Below are 22,687 nucleotides of genomic sequence, written 5' to 3'. Positions count from 1 at the left end.
TTCTACAGCATTTCTTTTGCATTTCGTCCTTGGTTCAGCTGTGACTTTCCATCATTCAATCTAAAGCCATGCGCATTCAGCTCAGTTTGGATGTAAAGGTGATCTAGGAATTACACAGCGTATTATTCTCTCCTGTGAAAGATCTGTTATTAAATAATGCCTGCAAATTTTCAATAAAATGGAATAATGAAACGCATATTATCAGACTTTTGGTTTCCTTTCCTCATGTCAGTTTGTACGTGTGAGGTGGGGCTCAACTCACGCAAGCATTGCACTAAAGTTAGACACAGAGTCCTGGAGTAACTCAGCAGGTCAGGCAGCATCTGTGGTGAAACGTGGATAGGTGACGTTTCACAGAGTGCTGGAGTAACTCAGCGGGTGCAGCAGCATCTATGGAGCTAAGGAAATAGGCAACGTTTCGGGCCGAAACCCTTCTGGGTTTCGGCCCGAAACATTGCCTATTTCCAGAAGGGTTTCGGCCCGAAACGTTGCCTATTTCCTTAGCTCCATAGATGCTGCTGCACCATAACTCAGTGGGTCAGGCAGCATCTGTGGAGAACATGGATAGGTGACGTTTCACAGAGTGCTGGAGTAACTCAGCGGGTCAGGCAGCATCTGTGGAGAACATGGATAGGTGAGTAACTCAGCGGGTTTCACAGCATCTGTGGAGAAGTGCTGGAGGAACTCAGTGAGTCAATAGACAATAGGTGCAGGAGTAGAGGCCATTCGGCCCTTCGAGCCAGCACCGCCATTCAATGTGATCATGGCTGATCATCCCCAATCAGTACCCCGTTCCTGCCTTCTCCCCATATCCCCTGACTCCGCTATTTTTAAGTACCCTATCTAGCTCTCTCTTGAAAGCATCCAGAGAACCCACCTCCACCGCCCTCAATAGCAAGAATGTCCTTCCTCAAATTAGGGGACCAAAACCGCACACAACACTCCAGGTGTGGTCTCACTAGGGCTCTGTACAACTGCAGAAGGACCTCTTTGCTCCTATATTCGATTCCTCTTGTTAAAAAAGGCCAACACGCCATTTGCTTTCTTCACTGCCTGCTGTACCTGCATGCTTACTTTCATAGACTGATGTACAAGGACCCCCAGATCCCGTTGTACTTCCTCTTTTCCCAACTTGACCCTATTTAGATAGTAATCTGACTTCCTGTTTTTGCTACCAAAGTGGAAAACCTCACATTTATCTACTGCATTAGGGGCGCTCCATTCTTTCATTGAAGACGTTACAAGATTTATTGATAAGTGACGCTAACCAGGTCTATCTGTGCCTTAAATATATCCGCTGACGTGGCCTCCACAGTCTTCTGTGGCAACGAATTCCACAGATTCACCACCCTCTGACTGAAGATACTTCTCCTCATCCCCTTCCTAAAGCACGTCCTTTAATTCTGAGGCTGTGCCCTCTAGTCCCAGACTCTCGCGTTCAGCAGCGTTTCCTCGTCTCTAGAGCATTGTTGACTCATGGCGAGATTGAGTTTCTTTGCCTTCTGATATCTAACAGGGAAGTAAAACAACAGGGTCAAACGTAGTCTAGAGTTTGGTTTAGAGATACAGCATGGAGACATGCCCTTCGATTCCACGCCGACCAGCGATCAGCCGCTCACACGACGAGTTCTATGTTATCCACCTTTCTCATCCACTCCCTACACACTAGGGGGCATTTTACAGAGGGGTCGATTAGCCGGAAAACCCGCACGCCTATGGGACGTGGGAAGAAACCGGAGCACCCGGAGGAAACCTGACCTCGAGTGCTGTCTGGGTGGAGTTTGCATGTTCTTCCAGTGACCTTTACCCACAGTGGGAGAGTCAAGAGCCGTGTGGACATGGATTTGAGGTGAGAGAAGGGCAAGATTTAATATGCACATGAACAGCCAGTCCAACTTTGTCCACCCACCCTCTGTAGCCAGCACCCTGTCATTCAGGCACCATTCTGGCAAACCTCCTCTGCATCCTCTCCAAAGCCTCTGCATCCTTCTCTGTAACGGGGGGTGGCCAGAGCTGGGTGCAACAACCCAAATGTGGCCTGGCCAACGTCCGATAAAGCTGCAACATGGCTTCCTGACTCTTGAACTCAATGCCCTGACCTATGAAGACCAGCAAACCCCACGCCATCTTTACCCCTGTATCTATTCTAGGCACAAACTGTAATCCCTGACATCTAAACCAGTCGAGAATCTGTCAATCTCCACCACAGGAGGCAGCGGAGGCCAATCCACTGGATGTGTTCAAGAGGGAGTTAGATTTAGCCGTTAGGGCTAACGGAATCAAGGGGGATGGGGGAGAAAGCAGGAACGGGGGTACTGATTTTGGATGATCAGCCGTGATCATATTGAATGGCCACAAAGGGCCGAATGGCCTACTCCTGCTGGCAACGAAGGGCTGAATGGCCTACTCCTGCTGGCCACGAAGGGCCGAATGGCCTACTCCTGCACCTGATTCCTATGTTTCTATGTTTCTTATCTCCACATTACAAATATCCACTGACTTGGCCTCCGCAGCCGTCTGTGGCAATGAATTCCACAGATTCACCACCCTCTGGCTAAAGAAATTCCTCCTCATCATCATCTCCTTCCTAAAGGTAATGGGAGACAGGGTGGCACAACGGGGTGGGGGTGGGGGGGGTGGGGGGGTGGGGAATGCAGAGGAACGGGAGAGGTGGGGGGGAACGGGAGAGGGGGGGGAGTTATTTAAAATTAATCTCCTCAAGACTTTGCCTGATTATTTTACTGGGTGGAACTGTTACACAACTCGCTCTCTCTCTCTCTCTGGTATTGTGCAGCCCAGTGACTAACCCTTATACAAAGCATGTTTCAGATGCTACTGATAGAGTGGGTAAACGTTCCCATTGTAATAGTTACGTGAACACGTCCAAACGTTATCAGTTACGCTGTTGACTAATTCCTGCCTCATTTGCCCTGCACCTTGGCACAGGGCTGGTCTTTCATATTGTGTTGTGGTCTTTAATAATCTGGTGGTACAAGTTCTCTGGTATTGCAGGTCCGTTGCCTGAGACCAGCGCGATGAAGCACGTTGCGATGAAATGGTTAATCCTTGCACTCATTTGGTTCGACCTTTCAGAGGGTCTTGAAAGGTAATTAAACAAAACCTCTTTTGGTTTGACTTGGGGACACAGAGGTATTGGAGTTAGGCAGGCAAACGCCTCCGTTGCCATGCTGTGAGAACAGAGAGGATGAGAAGGAGTTTCTTCCCATATAGAGGCCATTAGGACTGTAAACACCTATTTCTCCAGGGACGAGCTTTACTGAACCATTCTACTGTTGTGTGGTGTCTTTTTAAAATTGCTGGGTTTTTTTTCATTTTTCTTCACTCCCTCCCAATACAATACAATACCTTTTATTTGTCATTTGAACCTCACATGAGGTTCAAACGAAATTTGGTTTCTGCAGCCGTACAAGAAAAGAACCAAGACACACACCAACACAATCCACACAAACATCCATCACAGTGAGTCTCCTCCTTACTGTGATGGAAGGCAAAGTCTTGTCTCTCCCCTGCTCTCCATTCCTCTCCCGAAGTCGAGGTCAAAGGCCCCGGCGGGCGCTAGCAAGTCCGCGGCCACTGAAAGCCACGCCGGGCGATGTAAGGCCCTGCCCCCGGGTCTTGATGTTGGAGCCCCTGGCGGGCGCTAGGAAGTCCGCTGCAATTTAAAGCCATAAATATGTAATATGTGAATATGCGATTGTGTTCCATTCTGTTTTGTAGTTTGTTTGTTTGTTTTTTGCACAATTCGCGAGCATTGCCACTTTTCATTTCTCTGCACATCTCGTATGTGTATGTGACAAATAAACTTGACTTGACTTGAGAGTCAGGTGGACACAGAATCTTTAGCCCACCAAGTCCACGCCAACTATTCTTTTTTACTACTGGGCAACTAATTTAAAAAAAGTTAACTTTCTGGTTGGACGGTACATGTCAACATGTAAATTGGTTAAAAATGGAGAGGGAAGAATGTTTGCCTTTTAGTATAGGCTCGATCCTCCTATCTCTAATACATTTGAATAAGTCAACGTACAGCAAAAGGATTTGAGTATAGGGGCAGGGAGGTTCTACTGCAGTTGTACAGGGTCTTGGTAAGACCACACCTGGAGTATTGCGTACAGTTTTGGTCTCCAAATCTGAAGTAAGACATTCTTGCCTTAGAGGGAGTACAGAGAAGGTTCACCAGACTGATTCCTGGGATGTCAGGACTTTCATATAAAGAAAGACTGGATAGACTCGGCTTGTACTCGCTAGAATTTAGAAGATTGAGGGGGGATCTTATAGAAACTTACAAAATTCTTAGGGGGTTGGACAGGCTAGATGCAGGAAGATTGTTCCCGATGTTGGGGAAGTCCAGGACAAGGGGTCACAGTTTAAGGATAAAGGGGAAATCCTTTAGGACCGAGATGAGAAAAACATTTTTCACGGAGAGAGTTGTGAGTCTCTGCCACAGAAGGTAGTTGAGACCAGTTCATTGGCTATATTTAAGAGGGAGTTAGATGTGGTCCTTGTGGCAAAAGGGATCAGGGGGTATGGAGAGAAGGCAGGTACAGGATACTGAGTTGGATGATCAGCCATGATCATATTGAATGGCGATACAGGCTCAAAGGGCTGAATGGCCTACTCCTGTACCTATTTTCTATGTTTCTATGTTTCTATGAAGGGGAAAATAATTAATAGGAGTCTGAGGGGTATCTTTTTCACGCAAAGTGTGTTGTGGGTGTATGGAATGAGCTGCCAGAGGAGGTAGTTGTGACTGGGTCTAACCCAATGTTTAGGAAACAGTTGGACAGGTGCACGGATCGGACAGGTTTGGAGTGATATGGGCCAAACGTGGGCAGGTGGGGCAAGTATAGCTGGGATATGTTGGGCAAGTTGGGCCGAAGGGCCTGTTGGTGATAGGATGGTTCAATTACCTGCAAGTAAGTAATCATATCAGTGTGCATGTGATCCATATCCCTCCATTCACTGCTTATCCATGTGCCAATTTTTTTTCCCATGGTATCTCCACAGAATCCCACTGAGGAGGCACAAGTCGATCCGGCAAAGGATGAGGGAGAAAGGGATGCTGTCGGAATTCTGGGAGCACAACAAGTTGGATCTGATCCAAAGTGGCCACGCTCAACAATGTTCCACACTGCAGACATCGACTGAACCTCTTCTCAACTACATGGATGTAAGTTACATACAGCAGCCTGGGTCTTCAGAAAAACATAGAAACATCGACAATAGGTCCAGGAGTAGGCCATTCGGCCCTTCGAGCCAGCACCGCCTTTCAATGTGATCATGGCTGATCATCCCCAATCAATACCCTGTTCCTGCTTTCTCCCCATATCCCTTGTTTCCGTTAGCCCGAAGAGCTCTATCTAACTCTCTCTTGAAAACCTCTAGTGAATTGGCCTCCACTGCCTTCTGTGGCAAAGAATTCCACAGATTCACAACTCTCTGGATGAAAAGGTTTTTTCTCATCTCAGTCCTAAATGGGTGACGTTTCGGGTCAAGGCCCCTTTTTTCAGACTGAAGAAGGAGTGTCGAAAGTCACCCATTGCTTCTCTCCAGAGATGCTGCCGGTCCCGCTGAGTTACTCCAGCATTTTGCGTCCATCTTCAAATGACGTCACGCGCTCCAGACGGCTGTGCGGTCGAATGAATTCGAGCGCGACCTTCGTGTGAACGTCACGGCTCAACGCGACCACGAGGTTGCGTAATTTGCGTGCCAAGGACACGTAAGTGGGACATGCCCTTAACACTTATTCTTACACTGTGAACCCTGGTTCTGGACTCCCCCAACATCGGGAACGTTTTTCCTGCATCTAGCCCGTCCAATCCCATAGGAATTTTACATGTTTCTATAGCATAAAAATAAAATAGATAAAAAAACAAATACAAAACAAAACCGAATCTGAACTGAGAATTTCAACAATTTAAGTCTGGTTGGCATCAAGTGCGTTCCACCCTATAGAGGTAAAATAATTTTTATAAAGGTTAAAGAGGGAGCAATTTATGTTGTATGTAAATGTTCAATACATTTTCCCCAAGTCTTATCAAATTTAACCAAGGGGCGGGACTGTCATATGTTGATAGAATGGAGCGGCTGGGCTTGTAAACTCTGGAATTTAGAAGAATGAGAGGGGACCTTATTGAAACATAAAAGACTATTAAGGGTTTGGACACGCTAGAGGCAGGAAACATGTTCCCGATGTTGGGGGAGTCCAGAACCAGGGGCCACAATTTAAGAATAAGGGTTAAGCCATTTAGAACAGAGACGAGGAAACACTTTTTCACACAGAGAGTTGTGAATCTGTGGAATTCTCTGTCGCAGTGGAGGCCAATACTCTGGAGGCTTTCAAGAGAGAGCTAAATAGAGCTCTTAAAGATAGCATGGTCAGGAGATATGGGGAGAATACAGGAACGGGGTTGATCAGCCATGATCACAATGAATGACGGTTCTGGCTCAAAGGGCCGAATGGCCTACTCCTGCACCTATTGTCGATTGTCTTTTGTCTGAATGGAGGCGTAGGAAGGAACAAGGACCCTGGAGAAGGGTCCGGACCCGAAAAGACGCCCATTCCTTCTCTCCAGCCACGCTGCCTGTCCCGCTGAGTTACTCCAGCATTTTGTGTTTATTTTTCCTATTAAACGGAGCACCAGGCTCGGGATGTTTAGTGAACTTTCTCTGCTCCTATTTTGCTGTGTTCTTGACTCCTGCTCACCGACTGCCAGATTGACTGGGCTGTTCACCTTTCTCGCCAGACGCAGTACGCAGGGATCATTTCCATCGGCACACCGCCACAGAACTTCACGGTCGTATTTGACACCGGCTCATCAAACCTGTGGGTGCCATCCGTCTATTGCTACAGTGCAGCCTGCAGTAAGTACAGTCAGAGGCACCGTACACCCCGACTATCACGGGGTGGAAGTATCGTATACTAGAGGACATACTGTAGCTTTAGCGTGAGAGGGACAAAGTTTAAAGGTGATGTGTTATATAGTCAATACACAATGGACAATAGGTGCAGGAGTAGAGGCCATTCGGCCTTTCGAGCCAGCACCGTCATTCATTGTGATCATGGCTGATCATCCCCAATCAGTACCCCGTTCCTGCCTTCTCCCCACATCCCCTGACTCCGCTATTTTTAAGAGCCCTATCTAGCTCTCTCTTGAAAGCATCCAGACAACCGGACTCCACCGCCCTCTGAGGCAGAGAATTCCACAGATACACCACTCTCTGTGTGGAAAAGTGTCTCCTTGTCTCCGTTCTAAATAGCTTACCCCTTATTCTTAAACTGTGGCCCCTGGTTCTGGACTCCCCCAACGTCGGGAACATGTTTCCTGCCTCTAACGTGTCCAATCCCGTAATAATAGTCTGAAGAAGGTTTCGGCAGGAAACGTTGCCTATTTCCTTCGCTCCATAGATGCTGCTGCACCCGCTGATTTTCTCCAGCATTTTTGTGTACCCCTTAATAATCTTATATGTTTTAATAAGATTCCCTCTCATCCTTCTGAAGCCCAGAGAATACAAGCCCAGCTGCTTCATTCTCTCAGCATATGACAGTCCCGCCATCCCGGGAATTAACCTTGTAAACCTACGCTGCACTCCCTCAATAGCAAGAATGTCCTTCTTCAAATTATGATTACACTCATGTGTGGTCTGCTTTGACTGGGTCACACACCAATAAAAACTTCTCACGCTATATCAGTATACGCAACCATAACCCATCAATACTGTGGACTAATGCCCCAGTTGTGAAGATTGAGCAAGGAACTGCAGATGCTGGTTTAAAGCGAAGATAGACACAAAGTGCTGGAGTAACTCAGCGGGACAGGCAGCATCTCTGGGGAGAAGGAATGGGTGACGTTTCGGGATGAGACACTTCTTCAGACTCAGATCCCTCTCTAAGCCTGAAGAAGGGTCTCGACCCGAAACGTCACCCATTCCCTCTCTCCAGAGATGCTGCCTGTCCCGCTGAGTTACTCCAACATTTCTGTGTCTAAGGTTGAAGGTAGAACTGACAGAAGTTCCGGGTCCCAGGTGTGAAAGTTTCTTCCTTTTGCCTTTTGCAGACTGTCTTGTAATCAAACCATGACAAAGTATTAGGTGAATCACAGAGCATTTATTAAAGCCCATGCAGAGAGCACAATACATACTGTTGCACTTGTTGCAGCATCTTACAGACTGTCGTGCTAAGGAACAAGCAGGCTGTTATCAGTAATAATGCCCCTGTCCCACATAGGAAACCTGAACGGAAACCTCTGGAGACTTTGCACCCCACCCAAGGTTTCCGTGCGGTTCCCGGAGGTTGCAGGTGGTTGCCGGAGGTTGCAGGTAGTGGAAGCAGGTGGGGAGACTGACAAAAACCTCCGGGAACCGCTCAGAAAGCTTGGGTGGGGCGCAAAGTCTCCAGAGGTTTCCGTTCAGGTTTCCTAAGTGGGACAGGGGCATTACTGCATTCCTCCTCAAATCCCGGACTGGTTTACATAATGGAATGTGTAATATGCATAATATATGTGGTGAAGGTTATATTGACAGCGAATAATATGGTTGATCTACACAGAGCAACACAACAAATTTATCCCAGAGAACTCCTCGACGTACAAGAGAGATGGCCGCCCGTTCTCGATCCACTATGGTACGGGCAGCCTCTCCGGAGTTCTTGGAACGGACACAGTGAACGTGAGTAACTCTTCTGAGATGTGGCGGTCTGGTTCAGAAGTGTCCTTGCACCCGTCTCTGTTGTTGCTGCCTCACAGCGGCGAGAGACCGGGGTCTGGCTCACCGCAGATCGAGGGACCACCTTCGAGGGCCAGTTAGCAGTCGGGCTGTGGGAGGGAGGGGGTGCAGGGCCTCGATGGGGGGAGTGCTGGAGGACTACAGTGGTGGAGGACACCAACGGCTAGGCTTGGCCAGGACCACCCCTGCAATCCCTCCCGGTTAATTCTTACAAAATTCTTAAGGGGTTGGACAGGCTAGATGCAGGAAGATTGTTCCCAATGTTGGGGAAGTCCAGGACAAGGGGTCACAGCTTAAGGATAAGGGGGAAATCCTTTAAAACCGATATGAGAAGAACTTTTTTCACACAGAGAGTGGTGAATCTCTGGAACTCTCTGCCACAGAGGGTAGTTGAGGCCAGTTCATTGGGGCTATATTTAAGAGGGAGTTAGATGTGGCCCTTGTGGCTAAGGGGATCAGGGGGTATGGAGAGAAGGCAGGTACGGGATACTGAGTTGGATGATCAGCCATGATCATATTGAATGGCGGTGCAGGCTCGAAGGGCCGAATGGCCTACTCCTGCACCTAATTTCTATGTTTCTATGTTTTTCTATGTTAAGCCAAGATCCCGGCAACATCTGGGACTTGTAATAGAAATGTTACAAAAATCTGAGATTTAAAAAATCAAGTAATCAAAAATCTGTAATTTATCCCATCAGATAAAGCATAAAAAGAAGTTTAATTTGACACCTAATTTACTTTCATATCTTCAGTATTAAAAAAGTTATGGCCATTTTCATACTCGGAAATTAGCACCTTGTTCCCTATTGCTTTTCCATTGACTTAACACAAAAGTTGTGATCCAGGACAGTCAAAAGCCCATAACTTTCTTAAAAATTAAGAGAACTGAAAGAAATTTTCAGTTATTATAGATTGAAACATTCTGAAACTAATATGAAACAATCTTACTTAGATGACTTGAAATTAAAGCCTATAGTTAGTTACCTAATTGTAGCTAATTACAAAATTCAATAACTAGATCTAAACATCTATCAATTTCTTAAGAATAGATTAACATTTTTAAATAGCCTAAGTGTCCAAATAACATTCACACAAGAATTCACAATATAACATAATTTATAAATCTCATTGTCATGGATTTATAGGCCAAATGGAAGGAGTGTTTAATACCTGCAAATTAATGGCCATTTAAATCATCTTGCGAGTGGGTTTTTCTGGAACGCGATCATTTGGAACGTTGCGGTTGCAGTGAATTTAAACCCCATATCGGCAGGAAAAATACTGCCGATTCGTATGGGGGGGGAAAAAATCACAGTTTCGCAACGTAAAACGTGAATTAAAGGCATCATAAGGAGCACTTTTATACATCAAATAAACGGCTTTCCTTTACCTGTCCCGTTCGTGAAATCCGTCCCCGTTGTCGGCGTTGACGGCTTTAGAAGCTGATTTTAAAATTAGTCCAGCGCTGAACTAGTCGGGCTATGAAAAAGAAAATATACAGAACGCCCGTTCAGCAAAAGCTTGGACTCCAACCAAATATAATCCAGGACAAGGTAGGAGAAAAAAACGCGTTTTAACCCCCGCCCCGCCCCCCCCCCCCCCCCCCCCCCAAAGGCGCCAAAATTGCGCACACGGCCAGTGGCCGAATTGCAGCGCCGCTGAAGATAAGTCTTGCAACATACCTACTTGTAAACGGCATTTAACTGGCGACTCTGTCCACTGTCTGAGTGTACTGCTGCTGTACACTTGTACTGCATCTGAGATGCTTATCTAAGTGCATCGTAGCCTTGATGTATACTTGTACGTCTTTGGAGTGTGGGAGGAGACCGAAGATCTCGGAGAAAACCCACGCAGAGCACGGGGAGAACGTGCAAACTCCGTACAGACAGCACCCGTAGTCGGGATCGAACCTGGTTCTCTGGCGCTGTGAGGCAGCGACTCTCCCGCTGTGCCACCGTGCCACCCTGGTACATGTGACAAATAGTGTACCGTACAGTCCTGGTACAATGGGGTGGCCCCTCGGACTGATGGAACCTCTGGTGTTGTCTCCTGTGTTTAGGTTGAAGGTCTCTCCGTGGTGGGACAGCTATTCGGTGAGAGCGTGACAGAGCCGGGCACCACCTTCGAGCATTCCCCGTTCGATGGCATCCTTGGTCTGGCCTACCCATCCATCGCTGCAGCCGACGCCACTCCGGTGTTCGACAACATGATGGCACAAGGCCTGGTGGCCCTGCCCCTGTTCTCCGTCTTCCTTTCCAGGTACGACACTCCAGTGCAGAATAGACCTGCTGAAATACGTTCATAGACCAGACGATATGATAGGGATTGGACAGGCTGGACGCAGGGAAAATTGTCCCGATGCTGGGGGGAATCCAGAACCAGAGGTCACACACAGTTGAAGAATAAGGGGTCGGACATTTAGGACTGAGATGAGGAAAAACTTTTTCACCCAGAGAGTTGTGAATCTGTGGAATTCTCTGCCACTGAAGGCAGTGGAGGCCGATTCACTGGATGTTTTCAAGAGAGAGTTAGATTTAGCTCTTAGGGCTAAAGGAATCAGGGGATATGGGGCGAAGGCAGGAACGGGGTAGTGATTTTGGATGATCAGCCATGACCCTATTGAATGGCGGTGCTGGCTCGAAGGGCTGAATGGCCTACTCCTGCACCTATTCTCTATGTTTCCATGATTCTATGATACCATAGAACTTTCAAAGCCAGGATTGGACTCATAAGCCACCTGAGAGTCCATTAAAATAACAGAACATAGAACATCATCCTCAACGTCGAGGGGGGGGGGGGGGGGGGGGGGTCAGTTTCCAGCATTTTTTGTGTCTACCTTGAGCAACATATGAGGAAAGATTGAAAAAACTATGCTTGTATTCACTGGAGTTTAGAAGGATGAGGGGTTATCTTATAGAAACATATAAAATTATAAAAGGACTGGACAAGCTAGATGCAGGAAAAATGTTCCCAATGTGGGGTGAGTCCAGAACCAGGGGCCACACACACTTAGAATAAAGGGGAGGTCATTTAAGACTGAGGTGAGAAAAAAACATTTTCACCCCGAGAGTTGTGAATTTGTGGAATTCTCTGCCACAGAGGGCAGTGGAGGCCAAGTCACTGGATGGATTTAAGAGAGAGTTAGATAGAGCTCTAGGGGCTAGTGGAGTCAAGGGATATGGGGAGAAGGCAGGCACGGGTTATTGATTGGGGACGATCAGCCATGATCACAATGATTGGCGCTGCTCGCTCGAAGGGCCGAATGGCCTCCTCCTGCACCTATTTTCTATGTTTCTATCTATCTAATATTTGAACAAACGTCTTTAGTTTTAAAGGTTTTAAAGAATTTGTCTTTTTGTTGTTTTTTTCCCCTTCCCAGGAACTCCAACGATGAGTCAGGCAGCGAGATCGTTTTTGGCGGGTTCGATATTTCTCATTTCACCGGGGAACTCCACTGGGTTCCTGTAACCCACCAAGGATACTGGCAAATCCGGCTAGACGGGTAAACGCCGGCACTGCTCGCGCATCGTCTGGCCACCGGACCCTTCCGCCGTCTGGTGGGCAGATGATTGGTCAAAGTCCAGACGTGGCCAGGCTTTGTCTCGCCTCCCCCCCCCTTCCACCCACCCCCCCCCCCACCCTCCCCGACAATCAATCCTAAGACGTGAGGGTTTGTATGTTCATTGACTTTGGTAAATTGTCCCTAGTGTGTAGGATAGAGCTAGTGTGATCATAGGTTGGCACGGACCCGGTGGGCCGAAGGGCCTGTTGACACACTGTGTCTCTAAACTAAATTAAACTAAACTAAACTCATCAGCAGATGCTGGTTAATACACAAAAAGGACACCTTCTCTCTGCAACTAACGTTAAATTCAGGTCGGTGTGGGAAAGAACTGCAGATGCTGGATAAAATCGAAGATAGACACAAAATGCTGGAGTAACTCAGTAGGTGAGGCGGCATCTATGGAGAGAAGGAATGGGTGACGTTTCGTGTCGAGACTGAAGAAGGGTCTCGACTCGAAACGTCGCCCATTCCTACTCCCCTGAGATGCTGCCTCACCCGCTGAGTTGCTCCAGCACTTTCTGATCGATAGTCTGTGCAGACTCGGTGGGCCGAAGGGCCTGTTTCCTTGCTGTGTCTCTAAACTAAACCAAAATGACTTTGATTTGTTCTTTTCACACGTTTCATTTGATCTTTGTGTCTTTACATACCTCTCATAGAAACATAGAAAATAGGTGCAGGAGTAGAGGCCATTCGGCCCTTCGAGCCTGCACCATTCGCCATTCAATATGATCATGGCTGATCATCCAACTCAGTAGTGCAGCAGTAGCTATGGAGCGAAGGAAATAGGCAACGTTTCGGGCCGAATCCCGAAGGGGTTCGGCCCGAAACGTTGCCTATTTCCTATGCCCTAGCTTTCATAGAAACATAGAAAATAGGTGCAGGAGTAGAGGTCATTCGGCCCTTCGAGCCTGCACCGCCATTCAATATGATCATGGCTGATCATCCAACTCAGTATCCTGTACCTGCCTTCTCTCCATACCCTCTGATCCCCTTAGCCACAAGGGCCACATCTAACTCCCTCTTAAATATAGCCAATGAACTGTGGCCTCAACTACCTTCTGTGGCAGAGAATTCCACAGATTCACCACTCTCTGTGTGAAAAAACGTTTTCTCATCTCGGTCCTAAAAGACTACCCCCTTATCCTTAAACTGTGACCCCTTGTTCTGGACTTCCCTAACATCGGGAACAATCTTCCTGCATCTAGCCTGTCCAACCCCGTAAGAATTTTGTAAGTTTCTATATAATCCCCCCTCAATCTTCTAAATTCCAGCGAGTACAAGCCGAGTCTATCCAGTCTTTCTTCATATGAAAGTCCTGACATCCCAGGAATCAGTCTGGTGAACCTTCTCTGCACTCCCTCTATGGCAATAATGTCCTTCCTCAGATTAGGAGATCCCTGACTCTCAGTCTGAAGAAGGGTCTCGATCAGAAAAGCAACCTACTCCTTCTCTCCAGAGACGCTGCCTGTCCCGCTGAGTTACTCCAGCATTTTGTGTCTATCTTTGTTGTAAACGAACATCTGCAGTTCCTTCCTATCCTAAACTTAATTGAACTCTCCATGTATTTGTCAGTACAGGAAGCAGGGGATTGCAGTTTTACTGCACACCATTAGATGGCAGTAGTTCCTGCATTTGGAGTAGTTGGAGTTAATGTGAATGGCCAACTAGTACAAGTCTTTCCAAGATCTAATCTTCCTATTTCTTTACATGTTTAGTTTAGTTTAGTTTAGTTTAGAGATACAGCACGGAAACAGGCCCTTCGGCCCACCGGGTCCGTGCTGTCCAGCGATCCCCGCACACTAACACTAGGGGACAATTTATACATTTAAACCAAGCCAATTAACCTACAAACCTGTACGTCTTTGGAGTGCGGGAGGAAACCGAAGATCTCGGAGAAAAACCCACGCAGGTCACGGGGAGAACGTGCAAACTCCGTACAGGCTTCTTTACATCTTTCTTTACATTATTTTCCTTCAATTAATTATGGGCGGCACGGTGGCGCAGCGGCAGAGTTGCTGCCTCACAGCGAATGCAGCTCCAGAGACCCAGGTTCGATCCTGACCACGGGTGCTGTCTGTACGGAGTTTGTACGTTCTCCCCGTGACTTGCGTGGGTTTTCTCCGAGATCTTCAGTTTCCTCCCACACTCCAAAGACGTGCAGGTTTGTAGGTTAATTGGCTTGGTGTAAATGTAAAAATTGCCCCTAGTGTGTGTAGGATAGTGTTAATGTGCGGGGATCGCTGGTCGGCACGGACCCGGTGGGCCGAAGGGCCTGTTTCCGCGCTGTATCTCTAAACTAAACTAAACTAAACTAAAGTAGAGATAATGCCTTTACAGCGCTTACAGCCCCAGAGATGCACGGATTAACTTTTTCCACTTCATCCAACTACCTCGGCAACCCACAGCATCTTGGACAGCATGGATGAGTTGGGCCGAAGGGCCTGTTTCTGTGGTAAACGACTCTACTATATGACCTAATCTCTCACAGGCAATCATGTCTTTCCTGTCATGTGCTAATCCGATGAATCCACTAAACTCAAGCTGAGGTCTAACCACAGCACAATGTATCTGAGACAAGAGGAACTGCAGATGCTTGTTTACCAAAAAAAGACACCAAGTGCTGGAGTAACTCAGTGTAGCATTTCTGGAGAACACGGATAGATGATGCTTCAGGCGGTGAACCTTCGTCAGATCCTAATGCCCCTGTCCCACTTAGAAAACCTGAACGGAAACCTCTGGAGACTTTGTGCCCCACCCAAGGTTTCCGTGCGGTTCCCGGAGCTTTTTGTCAGTCTCCCTACCTGCTTCCACTATCTGCAACCTCCGGCAACCACCTGCAACCTCCGGGAACCTCACGGAAACCTTGGGTGGGGCGCAAAGTCTCCAGAGGTTTCCGTTCAGGTTTCCTAAGTGGGACAGGGGCATAGAGCACACAAAGTGCCGGAGTACCTCAGCGGAAGGAATGGGTGACGTTTCGTGTCGAGACCATTCTTTTGACTAGAGATATGGAAGAGTAAGGTGCGAGTGAAACTGGCAGATCAAAGCAGATGATGATAAGGGAATATAGAATAGTGCATTGTCAGCTGAGGGAAATGCTCCTGCACTCCAGACCGCAGCAGTCACACAATTTACTTTTGGTTAGTTTATTGTCACGTGCACCAAGACACAGTGAAAAGCGTTTTGTTGTGTGCTGTCCAGTCTGAAGATAGGTCTCGACCCAAAACATGACCCATTCTTTCTCTCCAGAGATGCTGCCTGTCCCGCTGAGTTACTCCAGCATTTTGTGTCTGTCTTCGATTTAAACCAGCATCTGCAGTTGTTTCCACATGCGCCCAGTCAGTTAAGTTTAGTTTAGTTTAGTATATTGTCACTTGCACTGAGGAACAGTGACCAGGTTATTGCTGCATGCTATCCAGTTACTTTAGTTTGATGTAGTTTAGTTTGGCCTCCTCCACGGCCAGAGTGAGTCCCACCGCAAATTGGAGGAGCAGCGCCTCATATTTCGCTTGGGTAGTTTACACCCCAGCGGCATGAACATTGAACATTGACTTCCCTAATTTCAGGTAGTCCCTGCTTTCTCCCTCCTTCCCCTCCCCTTCCCAGCTCTCCCACACAGCCCACTGTCACCGCCACTTCCTCTCATCTTCCCGCCCCCTCCCCCCCACCCCACATCAGTCTGAAGACCCGAAACGTCACCTATTCCTTCGCTCCATAGATGCTGCCTCACCCGCAGAGTTTCTCCAGCATTTTTGTCGACCTTAGCTTAATATAGATTAGTTCAGTTCAGTTTAGTTTATTGTCACGTGTACCGAGGTACAGTGAAAAGCTTATTGTTGCCTGCTAACCAGCCAGTTTAATTGAGTTTAGTTTAGTTTATTGTTGCGTGCTATCCAGCCAGTGGAAAGACAATACGTAATTAATGCTCTAGTTCATGACTGATGTCCAAACCTAAAGTTACAAGAAAATATTTAACTTCCAGGAACAAAACTCATAAGTTTTGCACTTTTGTCATGATGGCCTTTAGTAGTTTATTCCCTATTTTGGTTTCCAGTTTGAAATGATGAGTCCTGTTTCCGCGCTGTATCTCTAAACTTGGGGCCGCGCGGTGGCACAGCGGTAGAGGTGCTGCCTCACAGCGCCAGAGACCCGGGTTTTCGATCCTGACCACGGGTGCTGTCTGTACGGAGTTTGTACGTTCTCCCCGTGACCTGCGTGGGTTTTCTCCGGGTGCTCCGGTTTCCTCCCACGCTCCAAAGACGTGCTGGTTTGTAGGTTAATTGGCTTTGGTAAAGATTGTAAATTGTTCCTAGTGTATGTAGGATAGTGTTAGTGTGCAGGGCGGACTCGGTGGGCCGAAGGGACTGTTTCCACTTTGTATCTCTAAAGTAAACTAAGCTAAGCTAAATTAAACAGTGCGGACTCGGTGGGCCGAAGGGTTTGTTTCCGCGTTATATCTCTCAACTAGATAGATAGATAGATAGATAGATATGCCATTTATTGTCACTGTACATGTACAATGAAATTAAAAGCTGCTCGTACTCAGTGCATACATACAATTTAGTACAAAAAACAAGAAACAGAAAAACAAAAACAGAAGGGAGAAGGGGAAGAGGTGGGGGATAGGTGCACAATTCTGCGGCGCTATATATACATATATACAGATGGAAGTCCGGGTGTTGGGCTGTGAAGTCAGTGCATGTGTGAATTTGAATTAAGAGTAGTTATAATTCTCGGAAAGCAACTATTCCTGAGTCTATTTGTCCTGGATTTGATGCACCTATAGCGCCTTCCAGAGGGCAGCAGGTTGAACAGTCCAAACGCAGGATGGGAGCTGTCTTTGATGATATTCTTTGCCCTGCTAAGGCAGCGGGAGGTGTAGATATCCATCAGGGAGGGGAGAGGGCAACCAATGATCTTCTGCGCTGTCCTAGTTACCCTCTGAAGCCTCTCCCTGTCTGCCATGGTGCAGCTGCCATACCATGCTGTAATGCAGTATGTCAGCAGGCTCTCGATGGACGAAACTTTAGACAAACATTAAACTAAACTAAACTGCGCAGGCTTGGTGCGCCGAAGGGCTTGTTTACATCGGGTAGCGCCGCACGCTGGCGGCCTCGCCAACGGTCTGTCTTGTCTTTTTCCTTCTTGGTGTTTTTAGTTTGTTGTAAAATGTATGTTTGAGTGTATCTTTAGTTTTGTATTATTTGGCGGGGATGGGGAAACTTTTAACAATCTATTTCCTCGACGGAGATGCGACATTTCCCGTATCGTATCTCCGTCCCCGCTGCGGCCTAACATCGTGGAGGTGGCGGTCCCTTGTTTAGGGATCGACTTCGGGAGCTCCAAGCCGTGGAAGCTTCGACCGCCCCGATCGCGGATGGTACGAGGGAGAAAAGGAGGGAAGAAGACAATACGTTATTGCCTTCCATCACAGTGGGGAATGTAGTGGAGCGCGCTGTGGTGGATGTTTATGTTAATTTTCATGTAGTTGTGTGCCTTGTGCTTTTTTGATGTAACTATGTACATGGCAAATCAACTTCCTTGTATGTTTTTAAAATACTTGCTATTATGACAATAGACAATAGACAATAGGTGTAGGAATAGGCCATTCGGCCCTTCGAGCCAGGACTGTCATTCAATGTAATCATGGCTGATCATCCACAATCAATACCCCGTTCCTGCCTTCTCCCCATATCCCCTGACTCCGCTATCTTTAAGAGCCCTATCTAGCTCTCTCTTGAAAGTATCCAGAGAACCTGCCTCCACCAGAGAATTTCACAGACTCACCACTCTCTGTGAGAAAAAGTGTTTCCTCCACTCTCTGTGAGAAAATTGTAAATTAATGACAATTATATCTGAACTAAACTTTAAGCTAGAAAGAAATTGAGCAAATGACTCAATCAGCTGTTAGGACAACTCCTGCTCCCATTCTGATGCTTGTGTGTGTGTGTGTTTCATATGTTTCAGTGTGGAGGTGGGGGGTGCCCTTGTGTTGTGTGAGGGTGGATGTAAAGCCATCGTAGACACGGGGACATCACTCCTGACGGGCCCCACCAGCAGTATCGCGGTGATTCAGGACAGGATCGGCGCGGTGACCAGCGGTGACGGGACGGTATGTCGATCAACACGGGACACACGTTATCACAGGCGTTGACCAGCGTTCAATATTGTCACGTCGGCAATAGGTTCGTTAGTCACGAATCAAGGGCCTCATGGTGGCGCAGCGGGTAGAGTCGCTGCCTCACGGCGCCAGAGACCCGGGTTCGATCCCGACCACGGGCGCTGTCTGTACGGAGTTTGCACGTTCTCCCCGTGATCCGTCATGGGTTTTCTCCAAAATCACCGGATTCCTCCCACACTCCAAAGACCCTTAAGGGTGAGGCAGCATCTATGGAGCGAAGGAATAGGTTACGTTTCGGGTCGAGACCCTTAAGGGTGAGGCAGCATCTATGGAGCGAAGGAATAGGTAACGTTTCATGTCGAGACCCTTAAGGGTGAGGCAGCATCTATGGAGCGAAGGAATAGGCGACGTTTCGGGTCGAGACCCTTCCGGGTCTCAACCCGAAACGTCACCTATTCCTTCGCTCCATAGATGCTGCCTCACCCGCTGAGTTTCTCCAGCATTTTTGCGTAACTTCAGTAGAAGTTGCGATCACATAGAAACATAGAAACATAGAAATTAGGTGCAGGAGTAGGCCATTCGGCCCTTCGAGCCTGCACCGCCATTCAATATGATCATGGCTGATCATCCAACTCAGTATCCCGTACCTGCCTTCTCTCCATACCCCCTGAACCCCTTAGCCACAAGGGCCACATCTAACTCCCTCTTAAATATAGCCAATGAACTGGCCTCAACTACCCTCTGTGGCAGAGAGTTCCAGAGATTCACCACTCTCTGCGTGAAAAAAGTTCTTCTCATCTCGGTTTTAAAGGATTTCCCCTTTATCCTTAAGCTGTGACCCCTTGTCCTGGACTTCCCTAACATCGGGAACAATCTTCCTGCATCTAGCCTGTCCAACCCCTTAAGAATTTTGTAAGTTTCTATAAGATCCCCTCTCAATCTTCTAAATTATAGAGAGTATAAACCAAATCTATCCAGTCTTTCTTCATATGAAAGTCCTGACATCCCAGGAATCAGTCTGGTGAACCTTCTCTGTACTCCCTCTATGGCAATAATGTCTTCCTCAGATTTGGAGACCAAAACTGTACGCAATACTCCAGGTGTGGTCTCACCAAGACCTTGTACAACTGCAGTAGAACCTCCCTGCTCCTATACTCAAATCCTTTTGCAATGAAAGCTAACATACCATTCGCTTTCTTTACTGCCTGCTGCACCTGCATGCCTACCTTCAATGACTGGTGTACCATGACACCCAGGTCTCGCTGCATCTCCCCCTTTCCCAATCGGCCACCACTGTGGTACATGGCATTGTAAGGAACGATGGTAAAACACACACACACACACACACACAAAAATCCTATACCTCCAGCGGCGGAGGTCCGCAGGAACTGGAGGACAGAGGTGTGTGGTGCGTCTGTCACCGTTCCCATCGGAAACCAGCGCCACTAGTGTTTTCAACGATGGTGAATGAATGAATGTTCCAGAACCTGGAGGTCACGGTTTCCAGACATTAGTTGGTCTGGCAAAACGGATAATCTCCGGAGCGGCTCAAGGGAGCTGGGAAATGGGTAGTGGTCAATAAACAAGGAGGAGACCATTCGGCCCTTCGAGCCAGCACCGCCATTCAATGTGATCATGGCTGATCATCCCCAATCAGTACCCCGTTCCTGCCTTCTCCCCCATATCCCCTGACTCCGCTATCTTTAAGAGCCCTATCTAGCTCTCTCTTGAAAGTGCCCAGAGAACCGGCCTCCACCGCCCTCTGAGGCAGAGAATTCCACAGATTTACAACTCTCTGTGAGAAAAATTGTCTGCTCATCTCCGTTCTAAATGGCTTACCCCTTATTCTTAAACTGTGTGGACCCTGGTTCTGGACTCCCCCAACATCGGGAACATGTTTCCTGCCTCTAACGTGTCCAAACCCTTAATAATCTTATATGTTGCAATGAGCAGTGATATTAATTCTAACACGATCCCGCTCTGCTTCTGCAGGCAGCCGTGGATTGCAACCGTCTAGATGCCATGCCTGACATCACCTTCATCATAGGAGGGGTCAAGTACATTCTACCTCCAGAGGCGTACGTACTTCAGGTAGGTTGACTGTGTGGGAAGGAACGGTGTCCCAGGACAGACACAACAAGTTGGAGTAACTCAGCCCGACCCGAAACGTCACCAATTCCTTCTCTCCAGAGGCGCTGCCCGTCCCATTAAGTCACTCCAGCATTTTGTGCCTAGCTGGACAGGCAGCATCTCTGGAGAGAAGGAATGGGCGACGTTTCGGGTCGAGGCCCTTAACATTTCTTTCCAAGAAGAAAAAAACCTCTTTGACTCCACAGGGAGCAGGGTTTGTTGTGCTCCACCTCCCCTCCAATTTCCTTACACCCACCCCATCCCCCACCACCACATCCCCCCCACCCTCAATCAGTCTGAAGAAGGGTCCCAACGTGCTAAACGCTGCCTGTGTACGTGTGGGGTGGGGGGGAGGGGAGGGAGAGATACGGTGGGGCAGCGGTAAACATGTTCCCGATGTTGGGGGAGTCCAGAACCAGGGGCCACACACACAGTTTAAGAATAAGGGGTAAGCCATTTAGAATGGAGACGAGGAAACACTTTTTCACACAAGAGTTGTGAGTCTGTGGAATTCTCTTCCTCAGAGGGCGGTGGAGGCAGGTTCTCTGGATGCTTTCAAGAGAGAGTTAGATAGGGCTCTTAAAGATAGCGGAGTCAGGGAATATGGGGAGAAGGCAGGAACGGGGTACTGATTGGGGATGATCAGCCACGATCACATTGAATGGAAGGGCCGAATGGCCTACTCCTGCACCTATTGTCTATTGCTTATTGTCTAGGATGCATGTGGCTTCACTCTCATAATTAACTCATAGAAGCATAGAAACATAGAAATTAGGTGTTGGAGTAGAGGCCATTCGGCCCTTCGAGCCTGCACCGCCATTCAATATGATCATGGCTGATCATCCAACTCAGTATCCCGTACCTGCCTTCTCTCCATACCCCCTGATCCCCTTAGCCACAATGGCCACATCTAACTCCCTCTTAAATATAGCCAATGAACTGTGGCCTCGACTACCCTCTGCGGCAGAGAGTTCCAGAGATTCACCACTCTCTGTGTGAAAAAAGTTATTCTCATCTCGGTTTTAAAGGATTTCCCCCTTATCCTTATGCTGTGACCTCTTGTCCTGGACTTCCCCAACATCGGGAGCAATCTTCCTGCATCTAGCCTGTCCAACCCCTTAAGAATTTTGTACGTTTCTATAAGATCCCCTCTCAATCTCCTAAATTCTAGAGAGTCTATCCAGTCTTTCTTCATAAGACAGTCCTGACATCCCAGGAATCAGTCTGGTGAACCGTCTCTGCACTCCCTCTATGGCAATAATGTCCTTCCTCAGATTTGGAGACCAAAACTGTACGCAATACTCCAGGTGTGGTCTCACCAAGACCCTGTACAACTGCAGTAGAACCTCTCTGCTCCTATACTCAAATCCTTTTGCAATGAATAATAATAGAGAGTACAAGCCGAGTCTATCCAGTCTTTCTTCATAAGACTCATGAATCCTCTTTGTCTATTGTGCAGGAGGCCGCTGAATGGGGACAAATGTTCTGCACCAGTGGGTTCCAGGGCATGGACATCCCCCCTCCCGCTGGGCCCCTGTGGATCCTCGGAGATGTCTTCATCGGCCATTACTACGCTGTGTTCGATAGAGGCAACAACAAAGTGGGGCTGGCCAAATCTGTCCCGTGATGTATCTGTCCATCCATGCGCCAGGCAAAAGATAAACTGGACATGTAGCAACGTTGAATATTGTGGCAGTGATTATTGCGGCACTCATAGTTCCCCGACCATCTTCCACAGGCTGTGGAGGAAGGAACTCCATCTTTTCCCCTCTCCCGTCGGGCAAGAGGTACAGAAGTGTGTAAAAGCAGTGAGGGGACTATGTTGCACCAACCTCTATTCTAAGGTAGACAAAAATGCTGGAGAAACTCAGCGGGTGAGGCAGCATCTATGGAGGGAAGGAAATAGGCGACGTTTTGGGCCGAAACCCAAAGGGTTTCGGCCCGAAACGTTGCCTATTTCCTCAGTCTGAAGAAGGGTTTCAGCCCGAAACGTTGACTATTCAATTAACCTACAAACTATTTCAATTAACCTACAAACTATATCCTCAGTCTGAAGAAGGGTTTCAGCCCGAAACGTTGACTATTCAATTAACCTACAAACGTTGACTATCCTTCGCTCCATAGATGCT

At 47.7% G+C, this 22,687-nt stretch overlaps 1 protein-coding gene across 1 annotated transcript; it reads left to right on the top strand.

The window, feature by feature from the left end:
* The first annotated feature begins 4,732 nt into the window (after nt 1–4,732).
* LOC129708909 (cathepsin E-like) lies at nt 4,733–22,456 on the top strand. The gene is made up of 8 exons (XM_055654964.1): nt 4,733–5,191; nt 6,768–6,885; nt 8,570–8,688; nt 10,805–11,004; nt 12,125–12,247; nt 18,275–18,419; nt 20,421–20,519; nt 22,018–22,456. The coding sequence occupies exons 1-8, from the start codon at nt 4,994–4,996 to the stop codon at nt 22,183–22,185; spliced, it is 1,170 nt and encodes a 389-aa protein (XP_055510939.1). The 5' UTR covers nt 4,733–4,993; the 3' UTR covers nt 22,186–22,456.
* Nucleotides 22,457–22,687: the final 231 nt, after the last annotated feature.

Source organism: Leucoraja erinacea, chromosome 24 (genome assembly GCF_028641065.1).
Source record: "Leucoraja erinacea ecotype New England chromosome 24, Leri_hhj_1, whole genome shotgun sequence".
In the NCBI taxonomy this organism is placed as follows: domain Eukaryota; kingdom Metazoa; phylum Chordata; class Chondrichthyes; order Rajiformes; family Rajidae; genus Leucoraja; species Leucoraja erinaceus.
The sequence above is the reverse complement of the archived record's forward strand: the minus strand, read 5'-3'. Positions and strand labels throughout refer to the sequence as shown.

Bases quoted from the DNA above. Each gene is read 5' to 3' on its own strand.
- LOC129708909 (XM_055654964.1), top strand. From the start codon at position 4,994: ATGTGCCAATTTTTTTTCCCATGGTATCTCCACAGAATCCCACTGAGG. The intron at 12,248-18,274 runs GTAAACGCCGGC...CATATGTTTCAG, and splicing joins TGGCAAATCCGGCTAGACGG to TGTGGAGGTGGGGGGTGCCC. The intron at 18,420-20,420 runs GTATGTCGATCA...CTGCTTCTGCAG, and splicing joins TGACCAGCGGTGACGGGACG to GCAGCCGTGGATTGCAACCG.